General features: G+C 43.4%; 1 protein-coding gene across 1 annotated transcript in view; it reads right to left on the bottom strand.

The window, feature by feature from the left end:
* Positions 1–5,595: 5,595 nt before the first annotated feature.
* Positions 5,596–16,522, bottom strand: part of LOC120061351 (FYVE, RhoGEF and PH domain-containing protein 5-like) — a 72,149-nt gene continuing 61,222 nt past the window's right edge. Inside the window, exons 13-21 of the mRNA XM_039011105.1 lie at positions 15,901–15,984; positions 15,540–15,619; positions 15,042–15,138; positions 14,665–14,802; positions 14,388–14,490; positions 13,981–14,120; positions 13,491–13,616; positions 6,665–6,819; positions 5,596–6,536 (exon numbers count right to left, since the gene is read on the bottom strand). Coding sequence (XP_038867033.1) covers positions 6,500–6,536; positions 6,665–6,819; positions 13,491–13,616; positions 13,981–14,120; positions 14,388–14,490; positions 14,665–14,802; positions 15,042–15,138; positions 15,540–15,619; positions 15,901–15,984 — 960 coding nt within the window. The 3' untranslated portion in view covers positions 5,596–6,499. The remainder of the gene's footprint in view (positions 6,537–6,664; positions 6,820–13,490; positions 13,617–13,980; positions 14,121–14,387; positions 14,491–14,664; positions 14,803–15,041; positions 15,139–15,539; positions 15,620–15,900; positions 15,985–16,522) is intronic.

Raw genomic sequence — 16,522 nt, 5'->3', positions numbered from 1 at the left:
AGATCTGGAAAAACCCCTGGCCCTATGCAATAGGTATGAGTAAGTATGATGAGACCTGCATGAAGTAAAGAGGACCTAACCAACAGCCTTACAACTGAGAAACAGGATACGTTGTGAAACAGAAAGAGAGCTAGACAAAAAGAATGAGGAAGAGTTGAAATAATGGGGGATACTGTTGAAGAAAGTAACGAGAAAGAGAGGGACCCTGGGAGAGGGAAAGAAGGAGAGCACTGGATGTTGAAGGATCCAGCCTATATAGTACAAGGTATCTGCAACTTTCAGTTACCCCAGAAAACAAACTTTCCCCCCCACTATTCTGGGTCAGGAAGCCTCAAGGGAGAGGTAAGGAACAGAGCAGTGCTGCCATTTCTCCTGCCCTACTCTCCTATACTGCATACTGCTGTCTGTCTGTCTGTATCACCCAGGCCCTGCTGCTCGCTCTGCTGAAGCCCTCACAGTGATCTGAAACCAGATACATTGCACTTCTGCTTTATTAGTGCAGTTACAGTTATACACAGACACAGTTGAAATACGTGTGGGAGTATAAATAGCCCACAGAGACTTTAGATTATTTTTGAGCCTTTTGTTTGGGCATGCCTTTTGTGTTTTTCCTTTTTGTACATATTTATGTTCTCAGCATCATCTGAACAAATAATAATCCACTTGGACTGGCCGACCAAGAGTTTAAGAGAGACAGAGCTGGTCCTGGACCACGGTAAGGTTGCGGTCTCCCTGAGCACATGTACAGTACATTCAGGTGAACAGCACACTATTCTCATGCCTAAGTTCAAAGTCAGAATGCACACAGAGAGAAATATTTGTATATTTCTTTTTTTTTTACACACTTTTAGTTATTTTACTACTGTATGTCAATATGTCTTTGTTGCAAATGTTTTGGTGCCAAACTGGTGGGAGTTGCAGAGTTATTTGAAAATAATGCCATTGTTGATTAGATGCTTTTTAAAATTAATTAGGCAATTTTCTCTTGAACCATATGGTCAATCCACTAGAAACTCATGGACCTTATGGTCTATCCACTAGAAACTCATGGGCCATATGGACACAGATATAAAAAAATGAATACTATCTATGAATACATTTTTTAAAAAGTTATTCAAGTACAAATTACCAAAGTTACCATAGATTGCCATAGATTACCTGTTAATTACCTAAATTACTGAAGATTTTGGGAACTTTGGTAAATTACCGGTAGCTTTGCAACCCTAGCACAGGGTAATTAGAAGAAATCACACAAACTGACACATGCAAAGGATATCCGACCTTAGTCACTTTACTTGTCTGAGAAACCCCCACGGTTGGAAATAAATAACTCATCCAGTACAAAGTCCACTAATGTAGTTATGGCTAATAGCAGGGTTTCACATCAGGGAAACCACTCTCATTATAAGGCTGAGCTGTGGCTTGATACAAATAGGAATTTGACATGTTATGTAACTTAATGTTGAAGTCTCTTTTTTGTCATTGATCTGATATAACTGATATATCCATGGTTAGCTAACTCCGGGCACTGGGCTTAGTGAGTTTGGCACAGGTCGACCAAGACACAGGATTAAAGAATAACATTTAGGAGAAGAGTGAACTCACTTTCAGTTCCATTCTCATTTTATCAGTGCAAATACAGCAAAACAATATTTGACTATCAAAATCTATATGTATTTACATTAACTAGTTGCTGTATGCAAGGTAATTTCAGAAAATACAGTACATGACAAAAATGCATAGCAAAGAACCACATTAAATGCAAAAAAAACAAACAAGACAAATCATGGGTTGCACATTTAGTTACAATATTGTATTTAACATTTGTTTCAGGACTGTTCGTTTCAGGACTGTTTGTTTCAGGACTGAAGCCCAGCTGAGCATTCTATGCAATGCAGTCTCAATACACACTTATAAAAAAAGGTGCTATCTAGAACCTAAAAGGGTTCTTCGGCTGTCCCCATAGGAGAACCCTTTGAAGAACCCTTTTTGGTTCCAGGTAGAACCCTTTTGGGTTCCATGAAGGACCCGTTCCACAGAGAGTTCTTCATGTAACCCAAAAGGGTTCTACCTGAAGCCCAAAAAGGTTAAACCTGGAACCAAAAAGGGGTTTCCTAAAGGGACAGCCAAAGAACCCTTTTAGAACCCTTTTTTCTAAGAGTGTAGGTGCTGATTAAGATTTTGTCTAAAGTGCATTACTGTGGCTTGGAAACATGATGACATTTCAAAAGGAGGCAAATAATTAGTCGGATAAGCTTTTGTCATCATTGTGATGTCACCAGATTGACTTGAGATGTAGTATAACTTTAGCTAGCTGGCTAATATTGAGGGGAGAGCACCGACATTTGTGCTAGCTAACATTAGCATGAGGGACAATGTCTGAATAACCTTAATTTCTCAGAACAAGAATAAAATGACGAGTTTCAGAAGAAAGTGCTTTGTTTTTGGCCATTTTGAGCCTGTAATCGAACCCACAAATGCTAATGCTCCAGATACTCAACTAGTCTAAAGGCCAGTTTTATTGCTTCTTTAATCAGAACAACAGTTTTCAGCTGTGCTAATATAATTGAAAAATGGTTTTCTAATGATCAATTGGCCTTTAAAAATGATAAACTTGGATTAGCTAACACAACGTGCCATTGGAACACAGGAGTGATGGTTGCTGATAATGGGCCTCTGTACGCCTATGTAGATATTCCATTAAAAAATCAGCCGTTTCTAGCTACAATAGTTATTTACAACATTAGCAATGTCTACACTCTATTTCTGATCAATTTGATGTTATTTTAATGGACAAAAACTGTGCTTTTCTTTAAAAAGGACATTTCTAAGTGACCCCAAACTTTTGAACGGTAGTGTATTTCAGTTACTTTTGAGTATTTAGTGTAATTTGTATTCCACTGGCCTTAACTACAAAGAAATGTATTTTGCAATAAGTTACACAATTTCAAAATACAAAATACTTTTCTATACCATTTGTTATAGCGACTCACACTTTTGTGGGCTCCTATCACCCCAAATGTACTGCATTTGTATCAGAAGTGTGATGGCACTATGGTGTGATAAAAACGTCTGCTAAATGACCAAAATGTTATGTGAAAATGAACACTTACAAAGCACACTGGGTATTTGATTACAATACAAATTATTTGGACAATAAGCATTTATGCCAATTTTGATTGAAATTGGTTCAGTGGGTACTGAGGGAACATAGGACCTCAGTCAGGAACACAGGGCCCAGGGAACATAGGGCTGAGGGAAAATAGGGCTCTGGGAACATAGATAGAGGAATCATAGGGCCCAGAGAACATAGGGCGGAGGGAACAAACTTTTCTAGCTTAAGGCAACATTGCCATCTCTCTAAAGTTAACTTGACGACATCATAATGATGGCAAAGTTGTTTTCTACTAATTATTTGTATACTTTAGCAATGTCATCGTATTTCCAGGCTTCTATAGCGTAATTTTCATGAAACAGTATTAGCCCTTGTTCAGAAAGACTGACCATTAACCATCAGTCGGACATCAATACGCTGTGAGATCTAACAACGTTGATAATAATGGCAACGACCGAATGAGGTGCAATCCATGAATAGTCATACTTTGAGCAGAACCTGTGCTTTAAAATGTCAGGCATTAAGGTACGTGAAGCTGGCTAAGTCGAGTGCAGGAAAGTGTTCTGATAAAATAAAGAAATAGAGAATGAATTCAGTAAGTACTGCCATATTGGTTTAGAAAGGCTGTCTTGCACTGAGAACATGACAGCACATATTGGGTCTAATGGGAGGGGGGTGAATGAACCCACCATCTCAAACCTTGGTGGATGACGTAATAATACATGGAGATCCACTCTTATGCTTCTGACATCACATTAAAACAACGGTCACGTTGGCATGTGGTCAACGTGTATTAATAACAGATTCAGCATTTTCATAACCTCTGGATATAGGCTACACCCTAGTAGTACATGCAGTTTAATAACATTTACTGTTATTGTTCACTGAAATAAATCTAGTTGTTTCAACTAATTATTATTAAGTGACTAGTTCCACAGCCTTTTTTTCTGTTTACTCAACTTTTCGTGTTATCTGAACAACAACAAAAATTGTTGGCCCAAACTTAGCTGCAACTTGTGAAAACTTAGGCAAAAATGATTTGGGCAACTGGTGGGCAAAAAGCTGGGCAACTGGTTACACACACACACAGTGCTTTCAACTTCAATGTGTTCAACTTACATATTTGACACATGTTGACATGATTACCTTGTGCATGTTCATTTATACAGAAATTATTCATATAGCAGATGCTCTTATCCAGAGCAATTATGGTTAAGTGCCTTGCTTTAGGGCACATTGACCGATTTCTCAACTAGTAGGCTCGGTGATTTAAACCAGTGACCTTTCGGTTACTGGCCCAACGCTCTCAACTGCTAGGCTACCTGCCACCCCCACGTCCCCATTATTCAACATGTGCTCACCTGGGATTTGAACTCACAACCTCTGGGTTCACGGCATTCTAATCGTCCTGCTACACCACCATGTCTGTGTCCATTATCATTTAATCAGACTATTCTCTCATCATTGATTTGACTTACTTGTTTCAACCATTTGAGGGTTTTTTGTCTGGTTGTTTAATGTTGGTGGGGTATATTACTCTGTTATAATGTTAATGTTTTTTTGTTTTTGTTTTCCTAACACTACACAGCTGATTCAAATGATCAAAGCTTGATGATTAGTTGATTACTTGAATCAGCTGTGTAGTGCTAGGGTGAAAGCCAAAATGTTCACCCCTTGGGGTCCCGAGGAGTGAGTTTGGGAAACCCTGACTTAATCACTATGATAAATAAAATATTTTTTATTGAGTGTTCTTTTAATAGAGCTGAGATATACTTTGAGGTGCAAAGTGTAGCAATGCAGGTGAAATCAGTCATTGACACAGACATGGTGGCTTAGCTTGCACTAAGAGGTTGTGACTTCAAATCGCAGGTGAGGACATTTTCAATACCACAAGGGCTCTCCAGAGGGTGGTGCGGTCTGCACAACGCATCACCGGGGGCAAAGTACCTGTCCTCCATGACACCTACAGCACCCGATGTCACAACAAGGCCAACAAGATCATCAAGGACATCAACCACCCGAGACACTGCCTGTTCCCATCGCTACCATCCAGAAGGCGAGGTCAGTACAGCTGCATCAAAGCTGGGACCGAGAGACTGAGAAACAGCTTCTATCTCAAGGCCATCAGACTGTTAAACAGCAATCACTAACTCAGAGAGGCTGCTGCCCACATTGAGACCCAATCACTGGACACTTTAATAAATGTATCACTAGTCACTTTAAACAATGCCACTTTAATAATGTTTACATATCTTACATGACTCATATCACATGTATATACTGTATTTTATACCATCTACTGCAACTTGCCTATGCCGCTCGGCCATCGCTCATCCATATACTTATATGTACATATTCTCATTCACCCCTTTAGATTTGTGTGTATTAGGTAGTTGGGGAATTGTTAGATTACTTGTTAGATTTGTGTGTATTAGGTAGTTGTTGGGAATTGTTAGATTACTTGTTAGATATTACTGCACTGTTGGAACTAGAAGCACAAGCATTTCACTACACTCGCATTAACATCTGCTAACCATGTGTATGTGACCAATAAAATTGAATTTTATTTGATATGAATTCCTGTATAAATGAACATGCAAAATGTAATCAAGTTTGCACCCCCAAAAAATGTGGGTTCAGGTAACACTCTGCCCGAAATGTCTGTGGAAACTGTTATTTAATAATAACTAGTTGAAACAACTACATTGTTTTTACAGTGTTCTTAAAATAAAATAAAATATCCCCCAAAAATGTGAATGTCATTTTCATTCCATTTGTATAAGTAATCCAGAGTGGTTAATGCCATGAAAAACTGGAGGGAGAGTCATAGGTAGCCTTGGTGGAATTTTCCAGAAGGGTACGTATCTGGGACAGCTTCTCTCTTGGCTCTAGGCATCACACCTGCTGTAGCAGCGGGATGGGGACGTTGGAAGATGACAAAGTAGGTGAGCGTGTCCTCTCCTTTAAGAACACCATGTCTTGTTCTCTCCTCTCCCAATCCACACAGTAAGACACAACCGTCACAGCTGACTAAAGGCAAAATGAACATATTCATCCTTCTTCCTCCTCTTCCCTTTTTGTTTTACATTCAGGCATTCTGAGGGACGGCTATGTGTAGTAGGAGAGTGGCAGCGAGGACTCCAGGGTAAGTCTGAAAGGTGAGATATAGGGCGCGTTCCTCTGTCCAGGCGTTGCTGATGCCTGCCAGATCTTATAACGCCTGGATAGGTATTTTACGTATCAGCTAACCACATCATATGTTATAGTAATCTGTCAGTCGATGACACAGTCGATGACGTGGCACGCAATCATTGGTTGATACATGCAACGTCTGAGCAGGGGAACGCAACCACAGTCTCAACAAACCACCCAAGATGGCCACTGCTATAAAACTGTGGCTTCCTCCATGGCATTCACCCATCTGGACAGAGAAGAAAGTGCTGACTGTAATAACATTGTAATAACAATATGATTGTTGTGTTGATGCTGCTGCCCATAGTTTCTCCTGGTCAGATCATGTGGTCATAAAAGGTGCAGTGCAGAGCTCACCTCTCAGCAGTGTGGTTGTTCTCGGCCTTAAAGGTGTAGTACAGGGTCTTCTTGTGGTACAGCTCAAAGACGTTGGTTGTCTCCTCTCCACCTGGCCTGTCAGGCAGCTTCACTGTGAAGCCCAACAGAGGCAAACTCTCAGACGCCACCTTCTCCTAGAGAGAGAGAGCGAGAGCGAGAGCGAGAGCGCGAGAGAGAGAGAGAGAGAGAGAGAGAGAGAGAGAGAGAGAGAGAGAGAGAGAGAGAGAGAGAGAGAGAGAGAGAGAGAGAGAGAGAGAAAGAGACCCGCATAGTCTTCAGGGTGTAGTTTGTGGGGGTTTTGTGTAGGGGTGTAACAGTTCGCCAAATCCATGGTTCGGTACCTATTGCGGTTTTGGGGTCACGGTTTCGGTACAAAATGAAATGCCAACAGTTAGTGTAGTTAATTGTTGTTTATTTAATCAAATACAAAGTGTTGGTATTCCTGATTCCATATATGATCATGAGTCATATAATGCCTGATGAGAGCACAATCAGGAACATCAACACTTTGTATTTTCTTAAATGAAAACACAAGATTACTCAACAACACAAAAATAAAAAACAATATGCATGTGAAATTAATATGTAAACATGGCTCAGACATTGTATAGGCCTATGCTATAACGTTTTCTTACAATGAGAAAAAGACTGCCACTTGTGTGACTCTCATAAAGGGGGCGTGTCTCTAGCGCGGTAATTCTCATTTACCACTCCAGGGTAATGTGATGGGCTGTCACTGTTAAAACTTGGTGGGTCCCCTGCAGGACGGTTGAGCTAACGTAGGTTAATGCGATTAGCATGAGGTTGTAAGTAACAAGAACATTTCCCAGGACATAGACATATCTGATATTGGCAGAAAGCTTAAATTATTGTTAATCTAACTGCACTGTCCAATTTACAGTAGCTATTACAGTGACATAATACCATGCTATTGTTTGAGGAGAGTGCACAGTGTTGAACATGAAAAGTTAATAATACACAAATTAGGCACATTTGGGCAGTCTTGATACAACATTTTGAACAGAAATGCAATGGTTCATTGGATCAGTCTGAAACGTTGCACATACCCTGCTGCCATCTAGTGGCCAAAACATAAATTGCACCTGGGCTGGAATAATACATAATGGCCTTTCTCTTGCATTTCAAAGATGATGGTACCATTTTTTTTTTTACGGTTGTTTTTCTCTTTGTATTATCTTTTACCAGATCTAATGTGTTATATTCTCCTACATTCCTTTCACATTTCCACAAAATTCAAAGTGTTTCCTTTCAAATGGTACCAAGAATATGCATTCCTTGCTTCGGGGCCTGAGCTACAGCCAGTTAGATTTGGGTATGTCATTTTAGGCGAAAATTGAAAAAAAAGGGGCCGATCCTTAAGAGGTTTTAATTAAGTAGCTCTCTATAGCCCTGGAGGTTCATCCATCTGTAGCAAGCGCAACACATGGTGCATTGGCCAATTCATTGCCAACTTCAGCTTTAGCTTGCTTATATAGAGCGGGGACTACCTGTTTGCTGAAATTGGTGCGAGAGAGCTAATTCGGAACGTGGCTCGAGCACTTTCATGAGGCGCTGAACACTGGCGTAACGCAATTTCTCTGGACCCTACTACCCCTTTCCTAAAATACAAAATCGAATGTGTCAGCCAGACAGCTACTCACAAAGTATAGACTACCGATCGCTGTCCATGGTGCTGAAATTGCGACATGTCTATGTAGCTGCCTATCGAATCGACGATAGGCTTTCTGTTGTGCCAGGGCATATAGCCTATAGCTTTGCTTTTGCTAATAGATAAATATTTATAGCCACATTTTCTCATGTTAAGCCTAACATTTCACGAAGCTATACACGGTGTCGCAATGCTGACATTTAGTCTGCTGGCTGGCGGTAACAATGTAATTACTTGTTTAGTAATTAAAGTAGGAAATTCAAACAATGCAGATTGCAAAATGTATTTTCGATGCAACAGCATACTAATCAGCTACCAATCGATTTTTAAAAATTATATATACACAACTGTCCTATATAGGCTACCTAAACCTGCATGACATGAGTCCACCTCGTCCTCTCTCCCAGCTTGGATAGAAAGTTGTTGTGAATAAAACCAGTCTATTAATGCCAAATAGTACAGTCAGTCCACCCTCAAAACACTAGCTTACTAGGGATTGTTTCATTATGCAGTGTATCCTATAGCTATACAGTATTTAGCTGCTATTTATACACTTTTTATAAAAAAATACAAATAGCCTAACAATTCTCCTGAAGTATTCCTAGCTGCCTCTCTCTGTGTCTCTTTTTCTCTTTCTTTCTTGAAGAAAGAAAAAGTTGATCAGTTTCTGTGCTTGTGTCTCTCTGTTTTTTTTCTATGTAGAGGGCTATAGTAGCTACAGTATGCTACTGCATTGTCTTGAACTTTTGTGTGCAAACCACGGCCTGTAGGCGTAGGTTGCGGCCCGACTGTTTTCTATACTAAGTATTGACAACCCAGACAGTCTTTCCTGATGTCACGACTTCCGCCGAAGTTGGTGCCTCTCCTTGTTCGGGCGGCGTTCGGCGGTCAATGTATTTTTCCCTGCGTGGAATTAGTTTATTCTCTACGAGTAAAGTTTGTTTGTTATTCAGTTCTGTGTCCTGCGCCTGACTATGTCCTCCCTGCTGCACATTGACACTTAACACCTGAGACATTGTGTATTAAATGTCCATTGTGCTTCACACAATTTAAACTATACCAGAGATAAGGGACTGCTGATATTGCAACCACACAACTCAAACGCTGGTTCACCAGTATGAACAATTATTAATTTTTTTGAGCCCTCAAGAACTGTTTCCAGCTAAAGATGATCATCTGTTTGCATCTGCCAATGTATTGGCAGTCCAGTAGCCAGACGACATGTCCCCAGAGCTTCTTATACAGTTCATCTCTTTCCGTAACATGTTGAGGCCGGCAATTAAGGAGAATGAGAGGCTCAGTTAAAGATATTGCAGAACTTAAACTAATAAAGAACTACCTAAGAAGCATTATGACCAATGATAGGCGCATGGGCCCCTCAGGGGTGGGGGGCAGCCCCCGCCCCTCCCTTGCGTCCAGTGTGCCAGTAGTGCTGAAACCCCCGATTCTTAACCAAAGAGAATGGGCGCATATCTGCGGCTATAAACATACCTATCTCCCTTGTAATTTCTTTGGCCTGGTCAGAATCAGTTGAGAAGGGCTGCTTGAATGCAGAGTGGAGAGAAAATGTTATGTTGATGGTTTTTTTGCGTTTCCGTCTGGATCCGGTGGTAGGAATACTGGGGGGGATGTCAGCATAAATGTGTCAACATCTTTCAGGTGTTGGTAGCTGCATAGGCTATTCTCGTTGAGCAGTGGCGACATAATCTCTCTGTTCATCGCTGTTGTAATTTACTGGGAGGCCAAAATGTTCCCAAACTGGAGATTTAAACGATGATGGAGGATGCTCCTGGTTTATTAACCACACCACTCTCCATCGTACACAACTAGTTCCCGGCTCCACCTCGCAAAAGGATCATTTGAAATCCGTCAATTAATATTAGAATTTTGATTACAAAGTGCGCTTAGGCTCTAATTATTTTTTTCAGATCAGATTTACAGCAGTTTAGCCATAGCCTATAGTCCTAGGGTTTTATTTTTAAAATGTTTGTTTTATGTATTCATTCGGGTTCACAGTGCGGAACTGACCGAACTGACGTCCCCATACCGAACAGTTCGTTACGATTACAAGTAGAGTTACACCCCTAGTTTTGTGAATACAAGTACAGTTACTGTCACGTTCCTGACCTGTTTTCCTTTGTCTTGTATTTATTTTAGTTGGTCAGGGCGTGAGTTGGGTGGGTTTGTCTATGGTTGATTTTCTATGTTGGGATTTTTGTGTTCGGCCTGGTATGATTCTCAATCAGAGGCAGCTGTCAATCGTTGTCCCTGATTGAGAATCATACTTAGGCAGCCTGGGTTTCACGTGTGTTTTGTGGGTGTTTGTTTCCGTGTTTGTGTTTTCACCACACGGTACTGTATAGGTTTCTGCACTTCGTTTATTTGTTTTTGTAATTCAGTGTTCAAGTTTCGTTATAATAAATCATCATGAACACTAACCACTCTGCCTATTGGTCCGATCCGTCTCGCCTCTCCTCGTCCGAGGAGGAGGAAGAATATGACGATAGCCGTTACAGAAACACCAACCAACAAAGGACCAAGCGGAGTGGAAAAGGGCAGCGACAGCAGCAACAGAAGACACAGGACTCGTGGACTTGGGAAGAGATCCTGGACGGCAAAGGACCCTGGGTTCAGCCAGGGGAATATCGCCGTCCCAAGGTGGAGTTGGAGGCAGCGAAGGCAGAGAGGCGCTGGTATGAGGAGGCAGCGCGGCGACGCGGTTGGGAGCCCGAGAGTCAGACCCAAAAAATTCTTGGGGGGGGGGGGGGCACACGCGGAGTGTGGCAAAGCCGGGTAGGATACCTGAGCCAACTCCCCGTGCTTACCGTGGAGTGAGAGGGCGTCGTACTGGTCAGACACCGTGTTATGCGGTAAAGCGCACGGTGTCCCCAGTACGCGTGCTTAGTCCAGTGCGGGCTATTCCACCTCGCCGCACTGGTAGGGCTAGGTTGGGCATCGAGCCGGGTGTCATGAAGCCAGCCCAACGCATCTGGCCTCCAGTGCGTCTCCTCGGGCCGGCGTACATGGCACCAGCCTTACAAATGGTGTCCCCGGTTTGCCAGCATAGCTCAGTGCGGGCTATTCCACCTCACCGCACTGGCAGGGCTACGGGGATCATTCAACCTGGTAAGGTTGGGCAGGCTCGGTGCTCAAGAGCGCGTGTCCTCCTTCACGGTCCGGTATACCCGGTGCCACCTCCACGTACCAGTCCTCCGGTGGCAGCCCCCCGCACCAGGCTGTCTCTCCGGGTTCTCTCCCCAGTTGCTCCCACCTGTCCAGCGCTGTCAGAGCATTCCTCTTCTCCAGCGCAGCCAGAGTCTCTCATCTGCCCAGCACTGTCTGAGCTGCCTGCCTGCACAGCACCGTCAGAGCTGTCCGTCTGTCCCGAGCCGTCAGAGCTGCCCGTCTGTCCCGAGCCGTCAGAGCTGCCCGTCTGTCCCGAGCCGTCAGAGCTGCCCGTCTGTCCCGAGCCGTCAGAGCTGCCCGTCTGTCCCGAGCCGTCAGAGCCGTCCGCCAGACAGGAGCAGCCAGAGCCTTCCGCCAGACAGGAGCAGCCAGAGCCTTCCGCCAGACAGGAGCAGCCAGAGCCTTCCGCCAGACAGGAGCAGACAGAGCCTTCCGCCAGCCATAAGCAGACAGAGCCGTCAGCCAGCCAGGATCCGCCAGAGCCGTCAGCCAGCCAGGATCCGCCAGAGCCAGCCAGCCAGGATCCGCCAGAGCCAGCCAGCCAGGATCCGCCAGAGCCAGCCAGCCAGGATCCGCCCCTCAGTCCGGTGCTGCCCCTCAGCGCCAGAGCCGCCACCGTGGACAGACGCCCACCCAGACCCTCCCCTAGAGTTTATGGTGGTGCGCCCGGAGTTCGCACCTTAAGGGGGGGGGTTCTGTCACGTTCCTGACCTGTTTTCCTTTGTCTTGTATTTATTTTAGTTGGTCAGGGCGTGAGTTGGGTGGGTTTGTCTATGGTTGATTTTCTATGTTGGGATTTTTGTGTTCGGCCTGGTATGATTCTCAATCAGAGGCAGCTGTCAATCGTTGTCCCTGATTGAGAATCATACTTAGGCAGCCTGGGTTTCACGTGTGTTTTGTGGGTGTTTGTTTCCGTGTTTGTGTTTTCACCACACGGTACTGTATAGGTTTCTGCACTTCGTTTATTTGTTTTTGTAATTCAGTGTTCAAGTTTCGTTATAATAAATCATCATGAACACTAACCACTCTGCGTATTGGTCCGATCCGTCTCGCCTCTCCTCGTCCGAGGAGGAGGAAGAATATGACGATAGCCGTTACAGTTACACCCCTAGTTGTGTGAATACAAGTAGAGTTACACCCCTAGTTTTGTGAATACAAGTACAGTTACACCCCTAGTTTTGTGAATACAAGTACAGTTACACCCCTAGTTGTGTGAATACAAGTAGAGTTACACCCCTAGTTTTGTGAATACAAGTACAGTTACACCCCTAGTTTTGTGAATACAAGTACAGTTACACCCCTAGTTGTGTGAATACAAGTAGAGTTACACCCCTAGTTTTGTGAATACAAGTACAGTTACACCCCTAGTTGTGTGAATACAAGTAGAGTTACACCCCTAGTTTTGTGAATACAAGTACAGTTACACCCCTAGTTTTGTGAATACAAGTAGTTACACCCCTAGTTGTGTGAATACAAGTAGAGTTACACCCCTAGTTTTGTGAATACAAGTACAGTTACACCCCTAGTTGTGTGAATACAAGTAGAGTTACACCCCTAGTTGTGTGAATACAAGTACAGTTACACCCCTAGTTGTGTCAATACAAGTACAGTTACACCCCTAGTTTTGTGAATACAAGTACAGTTACACCCCTAGTTGTGTGAATACAAGTACAGTTACACCCCTAGTTTTGTGAATACAAGTACAGTTACACCCCTAGTTTTGTGAATACAAGTACAGTTACACCCCTAGTTTTGTGAATACATGTACCATAGTCCCCTAGTTTTGTGGGCATTCACAAACTAAGAAAGTAGAGCTATACTAGAGAAACTCAATGCTCTTTCTCCATCTGAGTTTGGTATGTGTAAGTTACAGATTTACAGGGAGAAGTGTTGTAGGGGTGAGGTGTGTGTGAGGGTTCAGGTTTAAGGGGAGCGTGTGTTCCCCCTCACCTCTCGGGCCTGGTAGGTGTAAAGCACCTTGTCTTTGAGTTGGAACCACAGCCTCTTCCAGTTCCTCTTGCTCCTCTTACTGCGCTGTAGAGTCCCACTCATAGAGCCCTCCTCTGACACACTTACCTGGAGACAACACAGGAACAGCCATTAGTTAGATACATAACAGTGCACAGCGAAAAGTATACTGCCACTTATTCAGTACAACCAAGGTGCATGAATTGAAGACCAAAATTATTGATATTTTTGTTGAATTTTCTATAATAATTTTCTACAATGATAGATTCTTACAATTATCTTATAATTCTAACATCATAATTTGGGTCCAATAATAACGGAGTACTTTTCAAATGGATAACAGTACAGGACTGAGTAATGTAGCTACAGCAGGATGTGGACAATGGCTTTCGCAATGTCAATGTCAACCTCAACCAATTCCCTGTTCATTTGGTAGAATAGGAGTGGTGTGTGTGTGTGTGTGTGTGGATACCTGGCTCAGAGATGCGGTGCCCTTGCGGTGTCTCCACAGGCTGGGAGGGTGAATGTTCTGGAAGACGGCAGAGAGTGGGCGGCTGGAGCGGCGGTTAGAACGAGGACTGTCAGTACCACTCGCCCCAGACACATCTCCTCCTATGGCGACAGAGAACACCTTAATACTGGACTCACACACATTCAATGTGCTCCAGTAGTCAAGGGGGGCATGTACAGTATAGTACAGTACAGTGCAGTACAGTACATTACAGTATGGTATGGTACAGTATTGTACAGTATGGTATAGTACAATACAGTATGGTATAGTACAGTATAGTACAACACATTATAGTATAGTACAGTACAGTATAGTACAGTACAGTTTAGTACAATACAAAACAGTAAAAAGCAGGAGGCGTAGTGTACCTCTCTTCTTGAGCTCGCTGTAACAGTGGTCACACACTTTGGCCATGTGGTCCTTCAGGTACTTCAGAGGGTATCTGTTCCTGGAGCAGCTCCGACACACAATCTGAGTAGAGCAAGACCAAGACCAGGACACGTCAGAACACTAAACACACACAGGTCAGACCATAGACTACCATACACTCCAGCCACATCCTACTGCACAAAACTATGCTTCTAGGTAACATAGCCATTCCTTTAAAACATTTTCATTCCATGTGTGTGTGTGAGAGAGACTCACCCTCCCGCAGGCATGGCAGTGGTGTCTGCGCAGTGTGAGGCTGAAGTCTGAGGTGCAGTTCATACACATCACCACATGGGATACAGGCACCAGAGTAGGAGCCTTCTCCCCCAGGGACAGCCACAGACGCTCTCTGGCCTGGGAAAGAGAAAGGACAATATAGTTTCAACATGCGGCTACCACACTAGACTTCACAGTCACACTGAGGAGACAGGCTGCAATGTAGGCAACAGACACCTGCAATGCTATGTAACTTTAGTAAATGTATGAGTATTGGTTTGCTATGGTCATTGAGTGGGGAGCATAACTATGTTATTGCTAAAATTGCTAACATGACTTTTATGTAGGCACCGTCTCCCAGTCAAAGTCCTCCTCACCTCTCCAGAGCAGCTGCTGAAAGTTCCAGGTCCTCTGGCGTGGTCAGACACTGTCCGACTCAGAGTGTGGAACCAGTCCTCTCTCTCACTACAGGAGCTGCACAGGGACACACAGAGCACAGGTCATTAAGCCCTCTTACTGTACATAGTCTCATTTATCAGTAATGTCCCACTGGGCACAGATGTCAATTCAACATCTATTCTACAGTACGTTGGTTCAACGTAATGTCATTGAAATGACGTGGAAACTTTGATTCAACCAGTGTGTGTCCAGTGGGGTGTTTGACTATGTTACTTTTAGAGGTATAAATGGCCCGGAGTGGTCTAGATACGTGGTCAGGAAAATAACACTGACACTACTTGTAAAAGAGCCTAGAAGCCTGGCACAAGAGGTGTCACTATACTTCATTCACTGTTGAGACAGTAAAATTGGTGACCACGAGAACTATGAACCCCAATCATTATACCGACCAAGGTGTATGTATTAGTGTGACGCACCTGGCTGCCAAGGTGATGGAGATGTCTGCTCCCTCGATCCTCAGAGCGTTCTGCACATCCTCTATGATGGGTTTACTGACCTGGAACATCAATCATCAAAAGCACATGACATAGACTGATGAGGAATCAGTGAGAGAGAGGACAGCTAGGTTTAAAAAGGGAAGAGAGAATGAGAGGATGGAGAGAGAGAGAGAGAGAGAGAGAGGGAGAGAGGGGAGGGTGAGTGGCAAAGTGAGATGTTAGGGAGGGACCAAAAATAAGTGAGAGGGAGTGAAAAAGACAGAGACAAAGTTCGAGAGAGGGGGCGAGAGGGGAAAAAATGTGTTAGAGGGGAATGAGTGATGGGGAGGAGGACTCTGACCTTCATCCCAGGCAGTAGGAGGGTGTTCTTCAGTCTGTATTTCCCGTCCTGCTGAGGGTAGGTGTACAGCAGCACATCATTCATCTGTTAACACACAAACACACTCATTATTCACTGACAAGACTCAGAATCAAACATACTTTCATTCTTTATCCTCAAAGCCAATGAACAAGATAATACTGTTACAAACATTCCACTGATTCAGCTGTTGGATAGAACAAGTGCATGGAGAAATTAAACAATGTGAAATGCGTACATGGACTTATTCTCAGTACTAAAATCCTTTTGACATTATGCCTGCATGCTAACTGACCACATGATGGCGGTCTAAACTAAGAGGAAACTATCAGTTCCTTAAGGAGGAATTGGGCTGCTTAAGTGATCATCATTTCATCAGATTTGAGCGAGTTCGAGCGGATCACTTTTGTCAAGACGTTGACCAATGTTGGTTACTGCCTTTCAAAATGTGTTGCATTATGGGTATACACATTTTTCCACTTGCGACTACATGTCGACTGCATGACTTTCACAACAACCATGTGATCAAAGGTCATAAACTTTCAACTGCAGTCAACTGGAAATTTCTGTAGTTTCTCCTCACCAACTGCAACTTCAAGTAGGA

This window comes from Salvelinus namaycush, chromosome 2 (genome assembly GCF_016432855.1).
Source record: "Salvelinus namaycush isolate Seneca chromosome 2, SaNama_1.0, whole genome shotgun sequence".
Lineage (NCBI taxonomy): Eukaryota > Metazoa > Chordata > Actinopteri > Salmoniformes > Salmonidae > Salvelinus > Salvelinus namaycush.
Note: the sequence above shows the minus strand (reverse complement) of the source record. Positions and strands in the feature narration are given on the sequence as shown.